General features: G+C 44.0%; 1 protein-coding gene across 13 annotated transcripts; it reads right to left on the bottom strand.

The window, feature by feature from the left end:
• Positions 1–5,551: 5,551 nt before the first annotated feature.
• Positions 5,552–20,754, bottom strand: LOC123635230 (low affinity immunoglobulin gamma Fc region receptor II-b-like). 13 transcript variants are annotated; one of them, XM_045547192.1, is made up of 8 exons: positions 20,560–20,754; positions 14,724–14,744; positions 12,890–13,147; positions 10,517–10,771; positions 9,666–9,788; positions 8,342–8,482; positions 6,151–6,188; positions 5,552–6,027 (listed from the first exon to the last, which is right to left on the bottom strand). In XM_045547192.1, the coding sequence occupies exons 1-8, from the start codon at positions 20,669–20,671 to the stop codon at positions 5,941–5,943; spliced, it is 1,035 nt and encodes a 344-aa protein (XP_045403148.1). In that variant the 5' UTR covers positions 20,672–20,754; the 3' UTR covers positions 5,552–5,940. The 13 variants fall into 13 exon arrangements, with proteins under 13 accessions (XP_045403148.1, XP_045403152.1, XP_045403149.1 ...); XM_045547196.1 differs by having other exon boundaries at positions 8,426–8,482; XM_045547193.1 differs by having other exon boundaries at positions 12,890–13,144.
• Positions 20,755–21,088: the final 334 nt, after the last annotated feature.

The following is a 21,088-nucleotide window of genomic DNA, read 5'->3' as shown; positions in this document are numbered from 1 at the left end:
GAACATTCTGAAAGATACAGAATATCTTATGCCACAAAACATGTCTCAACAAATTAAAAATATAGAAATCATGCCATATATCTTCTCAGACCACAGTGGAATAAAATTAGAAATCAACTCCAAGGGAAACACTCAACTCTACACAAAGTCATGGACATTAAACAAGCTTCTACTGAACAATTATTAGGTCAATAATGAAATTAAGATGGAAATCAAAATTCCTCAGACTGCCTACATCAAAAAGACAGAAAGATCACAAATTAACAATCTTATGACATGTCTCAAGGAACTAGAAAAGAAGGGCAAATGAAACCCAAAGCCAGCAGAAGAAAAGAAATAACTAAGGTCAGAGCAGAACTAAATGAAATGGAAAATAAAAGAACAATACAAAGAATCAATGAAACAAAAAACTTGGTTCTTTGAAAAGATAAACAAAATTGATAGATCTCTTGCTAGATTAACCAGGAATAGAAGAGAAAGGACCCAAATAAGCTCAATCAGAAATGAAAAAGAAGATATTACAACTGATAGCAGAGAAATACAAAATATCATCTGTGAATACTATGAAAATTTCTACACACATCAACTCAAAAATATAGAGGAAATGCACAAATTCCTAGAAACACACAACTTCCCAAGACTCAATCAGGAAGAAATACAACTCCTGAACAGACCAATAACAAGCAACAAGATTGAAGCAGTGATAAAAGATCTTCCAACAAATAAAAGCCATGGACCAGACTATTCACAGACAAATTTTACCAAACCTACAAAGAAGAGCTGATATCCATACTACAGAAACTACTGCATAACATTAAGAAGGAAGGAATTCTCCCCAACTCATTCTACAAAGCCAATGTCACCTTGATATCAAAGCCAGGAAAGGACACAACAAAAAAAGAAAACTACAGACCAATATCCCATATGAATATAGATGCAAAAATCCTCAATAAAATACTAGCAAACTGAATTCAACGGCACATCAAAAAAAATAATTCACCATTACCAAGTGGGCTTCATCCCAGGGATGCAAGGATGGTTCAACATACAGACATCAATAAATGTGATTCACCACACAAACAGAAGCAAAAACAAAGACCATATGATCATCTCTATAGATGCAGAAAAAGCATTTGACAAAATTCAGCACACTTTCATGATAAAAACCCTCAACAAACTAGGCATAGAAGAAACATACCCCAAGATTATAAAAGCTACATATGACAAAGCCACAACCAACATCATACCGAATGTGAAAAAGCTAAAAGCATTCCGACTAAGAACTGGAACAAGACAAAGGTGCCCATTGTCATCACTCCTATTCAACACAGTGCTGGAAGTCCTAGCCAGAGCAATTAGGCAAGAGAAAGAAATAAAGTGTAACCAAGTTGGGAAAGAGGAGGTTAAACTATCACTTTTTGCTGATGATATAATCTTATATCTAGAAAACCCCAAAGACTCCTCTACGAGACTCCTGGAATTAAGAAATAAGTTCATTACAGTCTCAGGTTACAAAATCAATGTACACAAATCAGTAGCATTCCTATACACCAATAACAGTCAAGCTGAGAGTCAAATCAAAGATTCAGTACTATTCACAATAGCTACACAGAAAATAAAATACCTAGAATTGTACTTAACCAAGGAGGTAAAAGGTGTCTACAAAGAGAACTATGAAACACTGAGGAAAGAAATCATGGACAACACAAACAAATGGAAAAACATATAATATTATGCTCATAGATTGGTAGAATCAACATTGTTAAAATGTCCATACTACCCAGAGTGATTTACAGATTCAATGCAATCCCCATCAGAATACTAACATATTTCACAGATCTAGAAAAAAGAATTCTATGCTTCATTTGGAACCAGAAAAGAGCCTAAATAACCAAAGCAATCTTAAGCAAAAAGAACAAATCTGGTGGCATCACATTACCAGACTTCAAACTATACTACAAGGCTATAGTAACCAAAACAGCATGGTATTGGCACAAAAATAGAGACATAGACCAACAGAACAGAACAGAGAACCCAGATATAAAACCATCAACATACAGCCAACTGATTTTTGACAAAGCAGACAACAATATACATTAGGGAAAATGTTAGGCAGGGACCTAATCTGCACGTGGCAGATATAGGCCAGGAGGGTGGTTCCTAGCGGCAGAGAAGCCAGGTGGGGGCAGGGGTGGGAAGAGACTGCAGGAAAACACAGTTAACAACTGCAAAGAGCAGGAACTTGAGGTTTTGAGGCATACGCACCTGTGGAGCTGCAACTTTGTTATAAGAACACCTGTCAATCATGTATATTAATCATCTGGTAACATCCCACACCTCCCATGAGCCCTCCCCCAGACCAGGCCAATAAAAGGAAATTACCTTGGAGTTCTCAATGTCTTTCTCCATTCATGGAGCCTGATCTGTTTTGGATAGCTCCCTTCTTTTCTGCAATAAAAGTTGTTTGTGTAGATTTCCTTCCTGTCTGTGGTCACTCCATCACACCAGCCCTGCTTGTGAATTTTCCAAGCAAGGAGCCAAAGGACCAGGACAACAGTCTGCCAAGAAGCTGGACCTGACAGAAAAGAAGCCCTACTCAATAAATGATGCTGAGAAAACTGGACAGCCACATGCAGGAGAATGAAACAGAATCGCTATTCTCATCACTCACAAAAATTAATTCAAGATGGATAAAAGACTTAAATGTAAGGTATGAAACCATAAGAATTCTAGAAGAAAGCATGGGGAAAACTCTTCTAGATTTCAGACTAGGCAGAGAATTTATGAAGAGGACCCCAATGGCAATCTCAGCAACAACAAAAATAAATAAGTAGGACTTGATTAAATTAAAAAGTTTCTGCACAGCTAATGAAATAAGCAGCAGAGAAAATATAAAACCTATAGAGTGGGAGAAAATATATACAAGCTATACATCTGATAAAGGGCTAATAACCAGAATCTATAAAGAACTCAAGTAAATCAGCAAGAAAAAAAATAACCCCATTAAAAAGTAGGCAAAAGACATGAACAGAAGCTTTTCAAAAGAAGATAGACAAATTGCCAAAAAAACATGAAAAAAAATGCTCAAAATCACTAACCATCAGGTGAATGCAAATTAAAACCATGATAAGGCTGGGCGCGGTGGCTCACACCTATAATCCTAGCACTCTGGGAGGCCAAGGCAGGAGGATTGCTGGAGGTCAGGAATTCGAGACCAGCCTGAGCAAGAGCAAGACCACTGTCTCTACTAAAAATAGAAAGAAACTAGCTGGACAACTAAAAATATATAGAAAATGTTAGCTAGGCATGGTGGTGCATGCCTGTAGTCCCAGCAACTCTGGAGGCTGAGGCAGGAGGATCACTTGAGCCTAGGAGTTTGAGGTTGCTGTGAGCTAGGCTGATGCCATGGCACTCTAGCCTGGGCAACAAAGCAAGATTCTGTCTCAATAAATAAATAAATAAAATAAAACCATGATGAGATATCATCTTACCTGAGTTAGAATGGCTTTTATTAAAAAGTCCAAAAACAATAGATGCTGATGTGAATGCAGAGAGAAAGGAACGCTTATACACTGTTGGTGGGACTTCAAATTAGTACAACCTCTATGGAAAATAGTATGGAGATTCCTCAAAGAGCTAAAAGTAGACCTGCCAACAATCCCACTACTGGGTATTTACCCAAGGGAAAAGAAGTAATTTTATCAAAAAGACACCTGCACATGAATGTTTATTGCAGCACAATTCACAATTGCAAAGATGTGGAATCAACTCAAGTGCCCATCAATTCATGAGTGGATTAACAAAATGTGGTATATGTATACTATGGAATACTATACACCCATGAAGAAGGATGAATTAAGGACTTTGCAGCAATTTGGATGGAACTGGAGACCATTATCCTAAGTGAAGTATCTAAAGAATGGAAAAACAAACACCACATGTACTCGCTATTAAATTGGAACTAACCGTTGTGCACAGAGGGAAGTAAAACTCAGTGGAAATCAAGCAGGGGACAGGGGGCGAAGAGGATGGGTGAAAACCTACCTAACAGGTACAATGAACACTATCTGAGTGATTGCACACTTATAACCCTGACCCATAACAAAATCAGTACATGTTACCAAAAATATTTGTACCCCTATAATATTTTGAAATAAAAAAAAAACAGAAATAAACTAAGACAATCTTTCTAGGGACTATTTGACAACATCCCTTAAGATGTGCATTTATTCAACACAGTAAATTCACTTCTAGGAATGTAACCTACAGAAACAATGAAACCTCATGTGCAAAGATTTACCTAAAATAATATTGATAACAGAGTTGTTTGTAATAGGAGGGCAGGAAGGAAGGGAGAGAATAAAGGAAATCAAAACCTCCATCAATAGGAACCGTTTAAATAAATAAATATGGTGCAGTGCATGTATAGAAAGCAATATTATTTTTCCACTAAAAGTGATATTGTGGGTAAATATTACTGAAATGGAAATTGTACACATATGTTACTCGGTTTAAAACAGATTACAAAATTCTATGTAACTGTAAGTTTCTATTTATATGAAGTTCAAGATCAGACAAAACCAGTATGTAGTGATGGAAGTCAAAACAGCGGTTGCCCTGGAGGATGGAAAGAAAGTGAGGCTGATATACAAAGAAGTAAGGGAACTTTCTGGAGTTATGGAAATGTTCTAATATGACATTCTTGGTGTATGGCTTGCAGGGAGTGGGGCAACAGGATGGGTATACTTCTGCCAAAATTCATCACAATGGTCACTTAACATCTATGAATTCCATTTTATGTAAATTATACTTCAATTTAAATAAGATACAAAATCTTCAAGTGTCCAACATGATCTCAATTTTATGATAACAATGTTTCTAAATACACACACACACACACACACACACACACATACACACACACACACACACACGAGTGCAGTCATGCATTGCTTAACGATGGGAATACATTTGGGGAAATGTGTCGTTAGGCAATTTCATCATTGTGCCAACATCATAGAGTGTATTTACACAAACCTAGATGGTACAGTCCACTCACCTAGGCTATATGGTATAGCCTATTGCTACCAGGCTACAAACCTGTACAGTATGTTACTGTACTGAATACTGTAGGCAATTGTAACATAATGGTAAGTATTTATGTATCTAAACATATCTAAACATAGAAAAGGTATGGTAAAAATATGGTATTAATATTATAATCTTATGGGACCACTGTCATAAATGTGGTCAGTTGTTGAACTAAACACCATTATGAAGCACATGACTGTATTCAGTTTTAAGAAGAGCGGCACTCACCCTACACTCCAAATCCCCATCTCTCTTCTCCCCCACATCCTATATATTACCACCTTCCCAAGATTCTTATTGTTGTTGAGAAACAGACCTCAAATAGTTCAGTCTACACTCAACTAATATAGCCTTGAAAAGATAAACAGTATGTCGTTTCTATAATATTTTATCATAAAAATAATACAAGATCTTTATAGAAAAATAAAGAAAATTAAAATCATCAATAATTCCATCACCCTGAAAAAAAAAATCACTTTTAATGTGTCAGTGTTGGTTAATCTATTTTAACATTTCTGAATTCATATAAACTTACATAATTGTTCTCGTAACCTGTAACATAAGCATTTCCCATGTTGCTACAATCTCTTAATAGCAGTAATTTTACTAATTTTATCAGCTGTGTGGATGTGTGATAGAAGAGTCTTGATGTCGAGAAGTGCTGAGGCACAGAAGGTGCAGTTAGTCATCCAGGACCATGTTGTCTATGGCTTCCGGACTCAGATTTCTCTGGAAGAGTCCTTCTTCTTTGGAACTGCAGCATCCCCTTGTCCTCCCCAACAGAAATTTAGGCCAGGAGACACCAAATCCTCTCCTCTCTTCCCAAATCCCAGAGCAAGACAGTGGAGACTAAATGCGGTTCTGGTAATCGGGCTCTGTGTCTTCCTCTAGAGCTTCTGGGTGCAGAAGAAGTGAATAGGTGATTGTATTCTCAGCCTAGAGAAAGCAGAAATGAGCAATGGGGATCCACAGACAGGGCACAGGAAAGAAGGCAACAGAAAAGGCATCAGGGGAGAAGGGAGGGTGGAGAAGGAAAAGCAGATGGCTGGCGTCACCCACCTCAACTTTGGCAGCCTCCTCAGCATCAGTGAGATTGGCTGTGGGCAAAAAGAAGAGAGATCAGTCAGGGCACTGCTTAGAAGAGGGCCTGCCAGCGCTGATGCTGCAAAACCAAAGCCCAAACCAGACCCAAAGCAGACTGCTGCCCGATCTTGCGCCTGTCAGCCAAGCGCTGGGTAAAGATGGTTTCATTTACACACCCTTGGGGTGTCCCAGACACAGTCTTCCCCACTGGCCACACTGGCAAAGGCAAGCAGTCATCTGTGCCTCATTCTATTCAGATGATTGCTGAGCTTTCCTAGAAGCAACCCAGGCAGCTTTGGGAGAAAGAGGCGGGGGTTGTTCAGTATCAGAATGAAGAGGTCTAGGTATTTTCTGGCCACAGACTTCAGGGAGAGAAAACTGAGGTCTATTTCTACATTGTCCAAATGTAGTGCTTGTTAGTTGGAACTTCAAATAATCTAGCACTCCATGGCATTAAAAAGAAAGAGAGAATGAAAGTGAGGGAGAAAGAGAAAGAAGACAGAGAGAAAAGGAGGAAGGAAGAAAGGAAGGAAGGAAGGGAGGAAGGAAGGGAGGGAGGGAGGGGAGAAAGAAAGACAGAAAGAAAAAGAAAGAAAGAAAAAAAGGAAGGAAGGAAGGAAGGGGGAGAGAGAGAGAGAGAGAGAGAGAGAGAGAGAGAGAGAGAGAAGAAAGAAAGAAAGAAAGAAAGAAAGAAAGAAAGAGAGAGAGAGAGAGAGAGAGAGAGAGAGAGAGAGAGAAAGAAAGAAAGAAAGAAAGAAAGAAAGAAAGAAAGAAAGAAAGAAAGAAAGAAAGAAAGAAAGAAAGAAAGAAAGAAAGAAAGAAAGAAAGAAAGAAAGAAAGAAAGAAAGAAAAAGAACCTACTCTGGTAAATGTTCAAAACACCAAATGCCCTCATGTTTTTGCCATAAACTCACTTTGCCACTGTGAAAAGCAGCCTCAGTGTCTACAAATCAGCATTTCTCAGGAAGCTAGGGAGGAATCTGAGACAATGCATCTAGTCTTTTCTATCATACCCTGGACACAAAGAACCTTTATTTGCTATGCTCCAAATTCTGCAACAAACCACATTCTAAATTCCCCTTCTCATATAACCCTCAGTAATCCCAGCAACCTGGCCATGCCTTTTGGGAAACCATGAGCCCCAGCACCTGGCTGTACAAATGCCTCATGAAATACATTCATGCCACTGTAGACCGAGCCACGTGTCCAGGTGGATAATCCAGTTGTGTTTGGACTGTTTTCTATATCTAGCTGGCTCTGGCACGGACCAGGCCCATATCCCACTGGGCCTGACCACCAGACACGCAGACCTTGCTCAAAGCCCAGCTGGATGAGTGATATTTTGCGCAAGCTCTCAAATCTGTTGGCTTTGCTCTGAGTCATGCTCCAGCCATCTGAGGTGGGGTCACTGAAGGCTCTTTTTCCTGCTGGTTTCTACTGTCATGGAAGCCCCCAGAGAAAACTCCAGTTTTCTTTGTGCTCTGTCTTTAACTACAGCCAGGAAGTTGCCTGGAATCCTCTTGTTCCTTTACACACTCCCACCTGCAACAGGGGCTAGATGGTCACTGGCTCTCAGGATGTCAGACCTAGAAGGGCTTAGAGATCATGCTGGCCACCCACTCACTTCCTCAGTGAGGTGACTCAAGATTGCATGGTATGACGGTGGCAGAACCAGGCAGAAATTCAATAAACCTACACAAGTGGGTGGGCATCAGAACCCAGCTTTGCCCTCAAAGTAAAGCCCACTAGTGCTGTTAGGCCCCCAGAACTTTCTCAAGCCCAAATCTCTTCATGCTCCATGGAGAGCTGAGCCCGGCCACTCCTACCTTATCACTCCATGGGCACAGATTCCTCAGCAATCTGGCCTTTCTTCCCTAGGCCTCCTTCTTTCCTTTTAGACTCCTACCTCCTGAATCCTATCTGCCTTGGCTGTGCAACTCTTTACTCTACCCAAATATCTCTGCTTTCTTCTCTGAAAATATCCCCAGATTCCTGGCCCCAGAAAATCAGACACAGCCCTCCCCTCTCTGCCTGGGACCAGTGTTCCTCTTCCCCTCTCCAGCAAGATCCTCTTCAGGCCCAGGAGTTAGACTCAGGACTGACCAAGAGATTTGAGCCCCTGCCCTCCCTCACAACCCTTTCCCCTCTGGCTCCCAACTGAACTCACGCGAGCCACTTCTTGCTGGCTCCAGGCCATCTGGCAGCTCTGGGTGGGGCATCACTGAATCCCCAAATGGAACGCTGTACTCACCTGGTTCCTCTGGAAGGGTTTCTCCCATTTCCCTGTGCTCAGGGTTTCCTGGGAGAGCTGGGAGGGGCACATAGGAGGTTAGTAGCATTATGGGTGGGGCCTGAGTCTTAAGGACCAAGGACAAGGGGCAGGATTGGGTTAGGAACAACACAGACCCTCCCTCTCACAGACACCTCCCCTTCTCCCCACTCCCCTGTTCCCCTGCCAGGGACTTCCTTAGCCTGAATTATGGTCCAGAAAGACATAATTCAGCTCATTGGTGGGGACTGCTAGGAGTGTCAGAATGGTCCCTCCATTGCATCTTTCTTAGGCTTGCTCTGCCTTTTAAGAACACCTCTTGCAGTAGCTCTCTCTGAGTCTCTCTACTGACTTATCATCAGTAACTGAGGTCCGGCCTATGAAGCCATTGCAAAGTGCTCTGGGAGGTATTAGTAGTATTAAGTTCTCTTCCTCAGTGGCTTACTCTTCCCTCAGCCCTCATCCCAGCCATAGCCGTCCTCACTCCATGCCTTGGCCCTTGTGCCTGGAGTGTCCTTGTGGCCCATCTAACGGCTGCCCTCACTCACCACCTCCTCCATCATGACCACAGTTCCTACTTACGTGCTGTCACTGTCTACTAGGCCCTGAGGTAAGAGCTTCAGCCTCTTTCATCCTCATAACAACCCTGTGAGGTGGGTCCTATTAGTGTTCCCATTTCCAGATGAGGAAACTGAGGCACAGAGAGGTGGAGTAACTCGGCCAAGTTCAGGTAGCTGGTGAGCTGGTGAGCTGAGACTTGAACCCAAACTTGGCCCCACCACTTGTGTTTCCATTACTACACTACTCTGCCCCCCATGGAACCTTCTCGAACCACCGCAGCCCATGCTGGGCTATGGAGCCTCCTCTGTACCCCTGTCATAGCCTTTTCATTTCTTTCTCGCTGCTCTTATCCTACCTTATTATAATGATCTGCACATACTTCTGTCTTCCCCCTAATATTAAGAACTCCCTGAGGTCAGGGACTGGATGTCTTTATGTTGGTACCACCCACAGCATTTAGCACATCGCCTGACACCTGAGCAAGTTTGTTGAAGTCTTGTTGAGTGAATGAATTAATAAATGAATGAATGAATGAAATATGGATCTATATCTAAATGAGAAGCAATTCTCTAGCCCAAAGATAGACTTTCTGGAAATATCTGGCATTAGTGCTTGCCCAAGCAGAAACCAATAACAAGAGGGGTATAGGGGAGGCACAAACCTGAAGTCCGCTTTCTCCTGCGGTAGGTCAAGGCTGCTACCACAGCAACAATGGCCGCTACAGCAATCCCAGTGACCACAGCCACAATTACCACCATTGGCGAAGAGCTGCTCTCTTTGGGCTCTGGGGAAGACAGACCTCAGGACAGGTAGTACTCTCCCTGTGTCACTTCCACCCTCCCCACCTTCCCCCAAGGCTTGTCACCTGAGCTGTTCTGTGTCTGGGTCACTAGCGGGTGCAGTACTCACTTCACACCCTAACCTCACCTGCGCAGCATTTCTGTGGCTGGACTTGTGCCTCCCGCATACCCAGGTTTCACCACAGTAATAAAGGCACACTGGGGAGTGTGTGCCAGCAGAGGGACGGTTCCCCTTAGCCCTCAAGGACAGTGGGGAGGCTGGGCCTGAAGCCTCCCATGCCTGGAGGCATGACTGCTCTATCAAGCACAGCCTTGAACAATCCAGGACATGCCAGGCCTTCCAGGGTGAATGGCCATAACACAGGACATGAGAAGAAACGAAGCAAACTTCAGCTCTTAGGAATGCCCAGGAGCTTAGGGAACCTCTGTGCCAACGGGAGACCTCAGCCTCATTGCTGTCCTTAGTATGGGGCCTGCATTGCAAAGTGGGACAACAGCCTTGTCACCTATCACCTGGAAGCTGAGGGCTCCAAGCTCTGACCCCTACTCCTGTCTACTGGCCAATACTGAGCAAGACCTCTGCCCCTCTCCTCTTTGCCTCAGTGCCCAATGTTGCTGCTGTGGCTTCTCTCAGATCTCCATGTAGGCCCATGTGACCTTAGCCCTTGTTCACCCCCTTCTTCCCTCATTATATCGCCACAGAGTCCCATACCTTGGACAGTGATGGTCACAGACTGGGATGAATGTGGCGTCTGTCCTATAATTCCTGTGCAGTGGTAATCACCACTGTGACTGTGGTTTGCTTGTGGGATGGAGAAGTTGGCATTGGAATAGGAAAACTTCTTGGATTTTCCATTCTGGAAGAATGAGATCTTGCCCAAAGGCCTGCTCTTCCAGGAGTGGCACCTCAGCATGATGGTTTCCCCGTCCTGGAACTCCAGGTGAGGAGTCTGGAGCACCAGCCACTCTGAATGACACAAAAAGACCACAAGATCCAGGAGGTCTTGGCTCAACTCTGAGACCCAGACCATCCTTACTGGTGGGACATGGTATGTGGAGGGAACAGCTTAAGTTTGAAACCAGACAGTCCTGGACTCTAATTCTGGCTCCATCATTTATTAGCTCTATAATCATGGGCAAGTTATTTAATTGTTCTGAATCCTCAGTTTGCTCATCTGTGAAAATGGGTATGATAATACCATGTATCTAGGATGGTTCCTGCACACAGCAGGTGTTCAGGATAAGGACATCTTCTCATTCCTTTCCTGGAAGAAGGTAGCTACAGCCCTGTCCTACCTGGCAGGCCTCTGCAGGAAGAACACAAGAGACTCGGAGATGCAGCAGTCCCTTCCCTGGGATGGGGTGGGGGTTGCAGAATGGGGTGTGGTGAGCAAGGGGGGAATCCAGTCTGACTGAGGACATAACACATGAGGACAATGCAGAGACATATGTCTTTGGGGACAGTAGAAAGTCATCACCTGCACTAAATGTTACTTGATGAATGCTACCTGAGAAATGTACTTGAGAAATGTTAGTAAATCTGGAGCTTCACTTCAGCAGGGTCTTTGTCTGAAGGCAGCAATGTCACAGCTGGATCATTAGTTTGCTGTGTACTTTTTTTTTTAATTTTTAAGAAATAATTTATTGAGGTAAAATTCACATAACATAAAATTACCCATTTTAAAGTGAACAATTCAGTTCATTTAGTACATCACAATATTGTGCAACCACCACTTCTATCCAGTTGCAGAAGATGTCCATCATGGCAATGAAAAAACCCTGTGGCTATTAAGAAGTTTCTCCCCAAAGGGGTGGTGAACTCTGAAACAGTCAACAGCAACTGACCCAGAGACAATGGGGGGTGGGTGTGGCACCCAAATACACACAGATACACACGCACCTCCATCATTCTCACTTACAGATGCAAGTTAACACAGATTCTTTATACACTAAGTATAAAGAATCACAACCTTGTGTTGCCCCACGGCATAACGGAGTGCTAATAAGCACACGCTTTGAGGTCACACTCCCTGGCTGCAAACCCTAAGTCTGCTACTGACTGGCTGCATAAGCCTCATCTTGAAGATGAAGGTAATAACATGTATCTTAGAGGAGTGTTAACAATGACTTAAAGTAATAATGTGTGTAAGCATTTATCTTAATGAATAGAAAAAAAAAATAGTCACGGCCAATAAAAGGAGGGCTGTTTGCCGCTGAGGAGGAGAGGGAAGCTCTTTCTGTGCACTGCTGAAAGCAGCAGTGAATTGCTATGTACTTTTGAGGAACATGTGGGAATTAGGAAAGGGAAGTGCACTAAGTGAAGAGTAATGATGACAATATTCATCATAATCCCACTGTAACTTTTTATGGAGAGCCTACTCTTGCCAGGAGCTCTGTAAAAGCATCCACCTTTTCAGCGAAGGTGTATTAAGCTCTGTCCTGTCTAAGGTGCTGGAAATACAAACATGGATAAGACACAACTTTCTCCCCAAGTTTGCCCACAGTGTGGTGGAAGAAAAAGAAAAGAGCAGCCAGCAGCACAAGACAATGTGGAGAAGGGGCATGGAGGGCGGAGAAGGGAGCAGGGAGACGGCAATTCTCACCAGAACCCTATGTGGGAGGCATTATACCCCCACTGAGCAGATGGGGAGACTGAGACTCAAGGGTTAAAGGAGTTCATCATGTTTCTATGGCTAATAACTTCCAGCACTAGGATTCAGTTGTGGTCTGTTGTGCTGTTCAACTCTGCCATAAAAATAGGAGGGGTTTTTATGGAGTAGGGATTTCCTTCTGCTTTTCTCATGTTCAACTGCCCTTTTGAGGCCTTGTAACATTTTTGCTCAATCAGGACTAAGGCAACAATAACCATTAATATACGCAGAGGAATTTCTTAGGAGTTTCCACCCCCCCCACACATGCTCAGCAAAGGGGGTGGGTGAAACAGGAAATGAGTGGGCAACTCACAGCAATGCTTCTCAGTAAACAGGCCACTCACCCACCCTTTCTTGCAAATCTCTGCAGTGTAAGCAGATTTCATCCCTCTTAGTCCTCCCAGACCCTCCCGAGGGGGCCTTCCTTCACTGACCGGAAAACACATTCAGATGCACAGGGTCGCTGAGGCTGCTCTGGCCCGTCTGGCACCTGTACTCCCCGCTGTCATTGGTCTTGGCCTTAAACCTGTAGCTGGGCTGGATCTGGGTCGGAATGGAGCTCCCATTGTGGAACCATTGGGTGGAGTAGTTCCCGGGGGTGTGGGCCCCCCAGCACGTCAGAGTCACGTCATCCTCCTTGAGCACATTGATCCACGGGGGCTCAAGTCTCACCACAGCCTTCGGGAGAGCTGCTGAGGGGCAGACAGAGGGGGCAGCATTAAGAAAAGGAAACCCAAGAGCTTGAGAAGGCCCTGAATCTCAGACAAAGAAGCACTTGTTGTCCTACTGGGGGCACAAAGAGTGGAGCCAGGCCTAGAATGGTTCTGCAACTGAAGGCAATTCCTCTTGCTCGTATATCCCACCACAGGGGCCCTAGGGAATCCAGGTACTCTCAGCTCAACTGATCCTGGGAAGGAGAGGGCAAGGGGAACACCCTAGAAGTATATATACTTCAGCATGCGCTATCCTAACCAGCATCTCTTTCTCTGTCTCACACACACACACTCACACACACACTCATACACATTCACACACACTCACACTCTCACACACACTCACACAAACACATACATACTCTTGTGGGCTTCATTTTGCTTCCCTATAAACTGAGGCATTTGGACATTAGTAGAGGAACTTTCTCCAGAGCTGGCTGGAGAAAAGTGGGCACTTCTGGTGGAGATGTCAGGTAGAGTTAGGCATCAGGTTTCTGTTCTGACCTAATGTCATTCTTTATCCCTTACAAAGGAGGTCAAGATGGTCTGTCCACCAGGCCACTTGAAGCTATACACTCAAGCACAGAGGAACCTCTGTGGCCTCAGAGGGGTAAAAGGAGAGGAAGAAAAGCTGGAGGGCCAGTCCTGGGGTGGGGAGGTTGAATGGTGCAGATACAGAAGTGCCCAGCAGAGGCCAGGCACGGTGGCTCACACCTGTAATCCTAGCACTCTGGGAGGCCAAGGCGGGAGGATTGCTTGAGCTCAGGAGTTTGAGACCAGCCTGAGCAAGAGTGAGACCCCTGTCTCTACTAAAAAAAAAAAAAAAAAAAAAAAAAATAGAAAGAAATTAGCCAAACAACTGAAAATAGAAAAAATTAGCCGGGCATGGTGGCACATGCCTGTAGTCCCAGCTATGCGGGAGGCCGAGGCAGGAGGATCACTTGAGCCCAGGAGTTTGAGGTTGCTGTGAGCTAGGCTGATGCCATGGCATTCTAGCCCAGGAAAGAGAGTGAGACTCTGTCTCAAAAAAAAAAAAAAAAGTGCCAACAAAGCTCCCTCCAAGCTGCAGCCAGAGGTGTGGAGAGACTTCTCTCTCTGTCAGAGAACAGGTGTTGAAGCCTTGAGATACATATAAAATAGAGGATTTATCAACACCTGGGGATAGCCTAAACAGATCTTGTAATTTTGTATGTGCCTCAATTTTATCTGGAGAGAGGAAGCTCCTAATTTTATTTGGAGAGTTGAATGTGGGTGAAAGAGAGGACAGAGTTCTCATTTCCTGTAGCAAAGCCTGTGACCTCTCACCATACCAGAACCAGAGGAGTTGAAGCCCCTGTGTACCTGGCTGCCTACCACCTGCCTCCAAGGGAGGAGGGGAAGGAGCGAGGAAAGGGGGAGAGGAGGCAGGGTATCTTCTGGGAGCAATTCCCCTTTTCTGGCCCTGACCTGGTACTGGGCTTGGTTCCTGGTGCATTCAGAGCACCTCTAGACAGGGCACCAGGAGAAGAAGAAGAGGGCAGCTGGGGGAAGGAGAGGATGTGGGTGGAGTACTTACCAGGTGTCCCAGCAACAGGAGCTGTAAGACAGTAAGCAAAGATGAGCCCAGAGCTAAACCTCTGCTCTGAAACATGCCCACCCCACCCTGGCCCACAGCTCCCCTCACCTGCAGCACAGCCCTTGCCCCACGTCCCCTGGGACTGCCTGGATGAGGTGCACTTTCAAAAAGACTGGGAGCTCCTTCCCCAATAACAGAGGAAAATGAAATAAAATTTAAATTATATAGTACCCTCTTCCATCTGTTCTGTGTCACTTTCCTTTGGCTTACCACTTTTGACTGATTAAAATAAAAAGGCCTCTGGAAAGAGGTCCCTGTTGGGCTTTACATATGCTTTATGCTTCAGTGTAAATGATTTTTCCAGAGTCTATCCTGAGAGCAAGATTTGTTCTTTTGTGGGGGAGAGGTAGAGTTTATATAGGTAATCCATGATCACTGTGGAAAAATAGAAAATACACCAGAGCAAAATATTATCACCTTGGCATACAGCCTGTTGGATTTTTTCCTATGAAAACATAGTATATGTACTACTTATTTACATACAGACAAACATAAATGGTAAATGACAATATATTATAAAAACTGTTCTTTTGACCTATTCTAAGCAATACAAAATCTGGTAGAATTAATCTGTTTCTATACTGTCATTTTTAATGACTGCACTATATCCTACTATTTGGCTCTCCCATAATTTATTTAACATTCCTACTGCTTGGCATTAGGAATGCCAGTGTTTTGCTGTTAGAAATATCTGATAGGAGAAGGAGTACATGGCAAAAGGACACTAAATCTGTGGAAAGGAATATAAGGCCCTGCCTTCATTGAGGCTAACAATCTGATTGTGGAGATAAGCACATGCATAATCTAATGTAGAAAAGACATGCGTAATGCCAGTAGAGGACTACAGAAAAAGTGCTGTGGAGGTTCAGAGGAGGAAAAGATCCCAGGGGTCTGTGTTTGCCAGGCTTTGGGGTTGGTAAGGAGAGGAATCCCATGGAGAAGATGGTATTCCTCATGGACGTCCAAGGATTGATAAGATTTTGGCAGAGAGAGAAGGAAGAGGTATTCTATGGGAAGGAGTGGCAGGTACTTATCAACATTCCCAGCAAGTTGCAGCCCAACTTCTGCTTGATTTCTGGTCTCTGCTCAAGCACCTCTAGTAGTGAAGGACAAAGCTGAAAAGGAAGTTAGAAGCCATACCCTGGAAGGCTCCTAATGCCAGATGCCATGACAGTGAGTAAGAACACATCCTGAGTGGAAGTGGCGACCCCACTGCTGAGTGACCTTGCACAAATTACTTTTCTCTGCTTCAGTTTCTTTGTTTGTAAATGGAGATAATGAAAGCAGTACCTACTTCATGGGTTGTTGTCAGCATTAAATGAGATAATCCAGATAAGGGATTTAGCATGCTACCTGACGCATGGTAAGTTTTAAATAAACAATTTTAAGAAGTTTACTCTTTGGTTTAGTAAACAGTGGGAAGTCACTTAAAATTTTCAAACTGGAGCTGAAAGTGCTGTACCAGCTAGATTGGAACAGGGAAAATACCAAACAGATCAATTAAGAAAGGGACTATTGCAGTGATCCAGAACATGTGGATGACCTAGCAAACATCTGGCCTCTTCGTCCCTTGACCTACTCATCTCCAGTGAACTTTCTTTCTTAGACACACACGCCTATGTTATACCCAAGAAGTTATCATCACCAGAAACTATACCAACGCCAAAATCACAAAATCAAACATCCCATGCTTCAATCATGACCTCCTTTTCTTCCATTTCATCTGCCCAAGTACAGCCCCATAATCATCTATGACCTCATCAAGAATCTCAAAGCATCCACCTCACCACTGTCTGTCTTTCAGCCCCTCTTCGCCTTTGCCTCCCCACATCTATTAACAGCTTGAATTTAATGATGCATCATTAGCATCACCTCTTTGCAAATCCCCTTAACTCCCTTGGCATTCTCTGGCTCCACCAAATGCACCTGTATTCCCCATGCGTTTACTGAAATTACCACATAAGCAGGCAGATTGTGGACTCAGTAAAGTTCTGATCACCACATTCAAAAGGACACTGAATTGCTGTTCTGACATTTTTCTTTAATAAATTTGCTGTGCTACTCTTAGTAGTGACACTCATCTTTTCCTTATTCTCCAAACTTTCCCATGCCACCCTCTGCCTCCAGTCCCCTCTCTCTTTTAGCTGATGCCTTTCCTCACACTTTATGGAGAAAACAAAAAGCAGTTAGACAGATCTCACATCTCCGCCCAGTGAAATCTCCTAACCTATCTGCGTCTCTGCCTGTCTTCTCCCTCCTTGCTTTTCACTAAGGAAAATATCTCCCCTCCTGTCTCTGGGCAGTCTCTATGCATGTACCCTGTATCCCGTTCCCTTTAATCCTCTCAACGATTTCTCTTTCTGTTATTTCCTTTCTCTTCTGCATCACCAGTTTCTCCTTCTCAGCTGCACCTTCCCATCTATGTAAATATATTCCAGGGTCTTCCATTTAAAAAAAAATCTGTCCCTTGACTCTGCATATAATTCCAACTACTGTCCCATTTCCCTGCTCCCTTTTGTACTAAATTTCTCCATTTTCTACATAGGCTGTCCTCATTCTTCTCCTCTCATTCACTATCTAATTCTCTGCAATTTAGACTCTGCCATCAGCAATCCACTAAACCTTTTCTTGTCAAAATCACCAGTGACTTCATGTCATCAAATGAAGTGGACACATTCTGTTTCTCTCCCCATCTTCCCCGTGTCGATGTCTATCTTCACTACCCATCCAGTGAGGAAACCTGCAAGCCACCTTTTATTCCTCTGTCTCCCAAACCCCATCTCCTTCACACCAGGATTCTGCTCCCAACTTTGATTTTGAATCCACTGGATTGTCTCCTCCTCTGTGGCCACCACTCAGCTTAGGTCACCATCAGCTTTCTCCCATCTCCTAACTTGTCCTCTCACTTCTTATCTTCCCCCTATAATCCATTTTCCACAGAGAAGCTAGAGTTCTTTTTTAAAAAATAAAATCATATGATGTCACTACCCTGCTTACAATCCTTCAGTGGCTTCCTTGGCTCTTAAAATCAAATGCAAACAGCCTACAAGGCCACACCTGACAGGGTCCCTGATCACCTCTCTGGCCTCATCTCAAAAGTAGTCTCTTCTCCTACGCATTGAGCTCCAGTAACACTGGTCCTTCAGAAAGTCTTCCAACTTGGGGCTTTTCTGTATGCTGATCCTTCTACCCAGAACATGCTTCCTTTGGATCTTCAAATGGCTAAATCCTTACCACGCTTAAGGTCTCAGCTTAAATGTCACTTCCTCAGAAAATTCTTTCCACATCATCCTGTTTATGTAGGCTACCCTCTCATCTCTCCCACAGCTATTCTTACCACAGTAGCCTTTTTGCATCTTCACAGCCCTTTCCAATTTGTATTTATGCCTTTTTGTTTGTTGATTTGTTGTTCATATCCCTCAATAGTATGTAAGCTCAACGGTAGCAGTAGCCACATTAATATCATGAGCTCATGCTCTGAAAATCATTAATTGGATGAATCTAGGTGGGAGATAAGAGATCCCAAAATTGTATTGACAATAGGAAGTGAAGAAGAGGATACAGATTTGAGAGAAACTTAAGAGGCAGAACAGATAGAACTTAGCCCTTAATGGAATATGGGTTGACATAAGTGGATGACTAGGAAAGTGTAACTGTGCTCATGCAATGCAAATGTTAGGAGGAGAAGAACATTTAAGGGGAAGATAAGTTGGATTTGGGGTATGTTTTGGTGTTTGGGCTAGCAAATCAATTTGGAGGTGTCCAACCACCAGGTCAAAATATGAAATTATATTTGACAGAAGCAAGCAAGAGAAATAGGTTTAGGAGTTATTGACATAGAAGTAATAGCTAAAAGCTTGAGTGTGTAGGATTGGCAAGAAGGAAAGTGCAGCAAGAGAGTGGGTAAAAAAGAAGAGGAGGAAGGGGAAGAGGAAGAGAAAAAACAAGAAAGAAATGAGGAAGAGAGAGAGAAATCACCAATCATTTATTTATTCCACACGCAACAAAGAGTAGTGAATACTAAGTGTTCCTACACAATATACTTATTGTGAGGGAGCCAAAGACCTTGTACTGAATTCGGGTCAGGAAAGCTGTCTGTTGTGCTCACTGATCGGTCCCCAAGTCTTCAAACAGTGCTTACACATAGAGTTTATGTAAAGTTTAAAGGCAGTTCGGATAACAAGGCAGTCTGGAGAACCAGCAGGAGCAAAGGTGTTGAAAACAGAAAGTGCATTGTGCACATTGCCTGGCTGTGAAGGAAGATCCATTTAATGTGCAATGGGGAGCACAGTCAGCAGGGTAGAATTGGAGCTTTTGCAGTAGGCAGTGGAGCAGCGTGGATGGCATTTATGAAGTGCACTGACTCAGCCAGAACTGTCCTAGAGATGCTGTGGCCTCAGCGTACAGCAAGGATGCAGGGAAAGGGAGACAGGAGCAATTAAGACCTGATCAGAGAGTGCTGTAAAAATTGAGTTATCAAGTGATGAAGACCTAAACGTGGAGGCCCCAATAAGGATGGAAATGATGGAGCAGATCCTTGGTGACTTAGCAAAAAGCAGATGGAAAAATACCAAAGGTCTCTCCAAGGAGTCTTCCCCAGGTAACTGGCACCTTGGTAGCACCATTAGCCGAGATTGGAGCTCCAGTTGTGCAATTGATTTGTGTGCAGTGCTTATATTAGCAGAGACAGCAGAGCACATCACTTCTCTAGGCCTAAGCTTTCCCAAGGGAAAAATGAGGTAGTTTAGTACTCACTTTTATGTTCTATTCTACTTTAATCCATTCCATCCCATTCATGGGGGAGTACTCTCTCTTCCTTACTTCTGCCTCCTGTAGCCCAGTATCATTTAGCATTGAGGGCCAAGGGCTGCCAGAGCTGACCAGATTTCACTATCCATCATAGCATGTGACTTGGGGGAGTGGTTGTATGCTGTCCTCTGGGATGTGAGGGTGGAAGCCCCAGGAATTGAGCTTGCAGAGGTGGTCCTGACAGTAGGTCTACCCTACATGGCCTCCCTAGATTCTTCCAACCCCCCAGCACCATCTCCCTGTTCTCTGGCCCACAGCTGAGAACATGGTCAGAAAATAGCCCTTCATCTTGGCCTTGATCAGAGCCAGGATCTACCCCCATGGTCTGTGCAGTGAAAGGAGGCATGTGTGATTTCTCTGGTCCTACAACTGACAATTCCAGAGTTACCCTGGTTTGTGTATGCTCAGAGCTCCCACTCCTGAGATAACCCAGACCTTTCTATGCTTCTGCCCAGCGGAATCTTCTTACACATAAAGAGAATAGGTTACTGTTGTATAAGTGGTTTCAGAAGCACAGAGAATGGCCACTGTTACCTCCCCACCAAAATAGATCTTATAGCTTCCTCCCTACCCCTTGTCTAAGGCAGCACTAGCTCTCCTGCCTAAGATTTGGTCCCATGTACAACACCAATTTCAAAGAAGGAAAACATTCTGGCCACTCATTTGCCATGCAAATATAGGTTACTAGACATTCCCCGGGGGCGGGTTTTGATGTGGTGGGTGGCGAAGCATCAAGAGCCTGGGTGCCCAGTGACACTGGGTAAAGGACACTTAAGAAACCCCAAACTCTGCCAATTTTTATGACTTTCCAAGGCCAGCAGAATTGTTTAGAGTTCGATCTTCACCAGTCTGCCTTCACCTTCCTGATTTTCCTGACGTGCTTCCCATGCTACCCCCCATCCTTGCCAAAGGTCAGCCCCAACCAAGGTGTTTCTACATCTCTCTCCTCCTGGGGGCCTTAACTCACCAAGGAGTAGCACGGCTGTCCACAGAAGCATGGGGCCCAAAGGCTGGGAAGGCTTGCGGTCAGCCCAGCTGCTCTCAGTGGCAAGGAGGCGTAGGAATGCGGGGATGCCCATCAGCCTCAGCAGTGAGCTGGCTCCACAGCACAGCAGGCACAGGCTTCTCTTGAGGTTTGGCAGACTCTACCCGAGAGGACAAATTCTGGAGTCCAAAAGAGGAAGTGAAAAAGAAAAGTTCTGTTTTATCTAGGCTCCTCCCCTTCCACCCTTTTTCCTCTCAACTGTTCCCTCCGAAAAGATTCAGGGCTTCCAAAAATAAATCTGGCTCAGCCTATGTTCAAATATATGGAAATTTTAGAAACTGAGAAACAACTCCCCTCTTATTCCTCTGGGGCCACAGCTGGCCTGGGCCCCTAGGAAAGAGGGAAATGGTCACCCAAACTCAGCTCAAAACCTCCTGTCTCAGTCTCTATCCTCCTTAGAACAGGTGATGGAGGACAGTGCACAGGCAGTTAGTCTTCCAGGACTTCTACT

This window comes from Lemur catta, chromosome 3 (assembly GCF_020740605.2).
Source record: "Lemur catta isolate mLemCat1 chromosome 3, mLemCat1.pri, whole genome shotgun sequence".
Lineage (NCBI taxonomy): Eukaryota > Metazoa > Chordata > Mammalia > Primates > Lemuridae > Lemur > Lemur catta.
The sequence above is the reverse complement of the archived record's forward strand: the minus strand, read 5'-3'. Positions and strand labels throughout refer to the sequence as shown.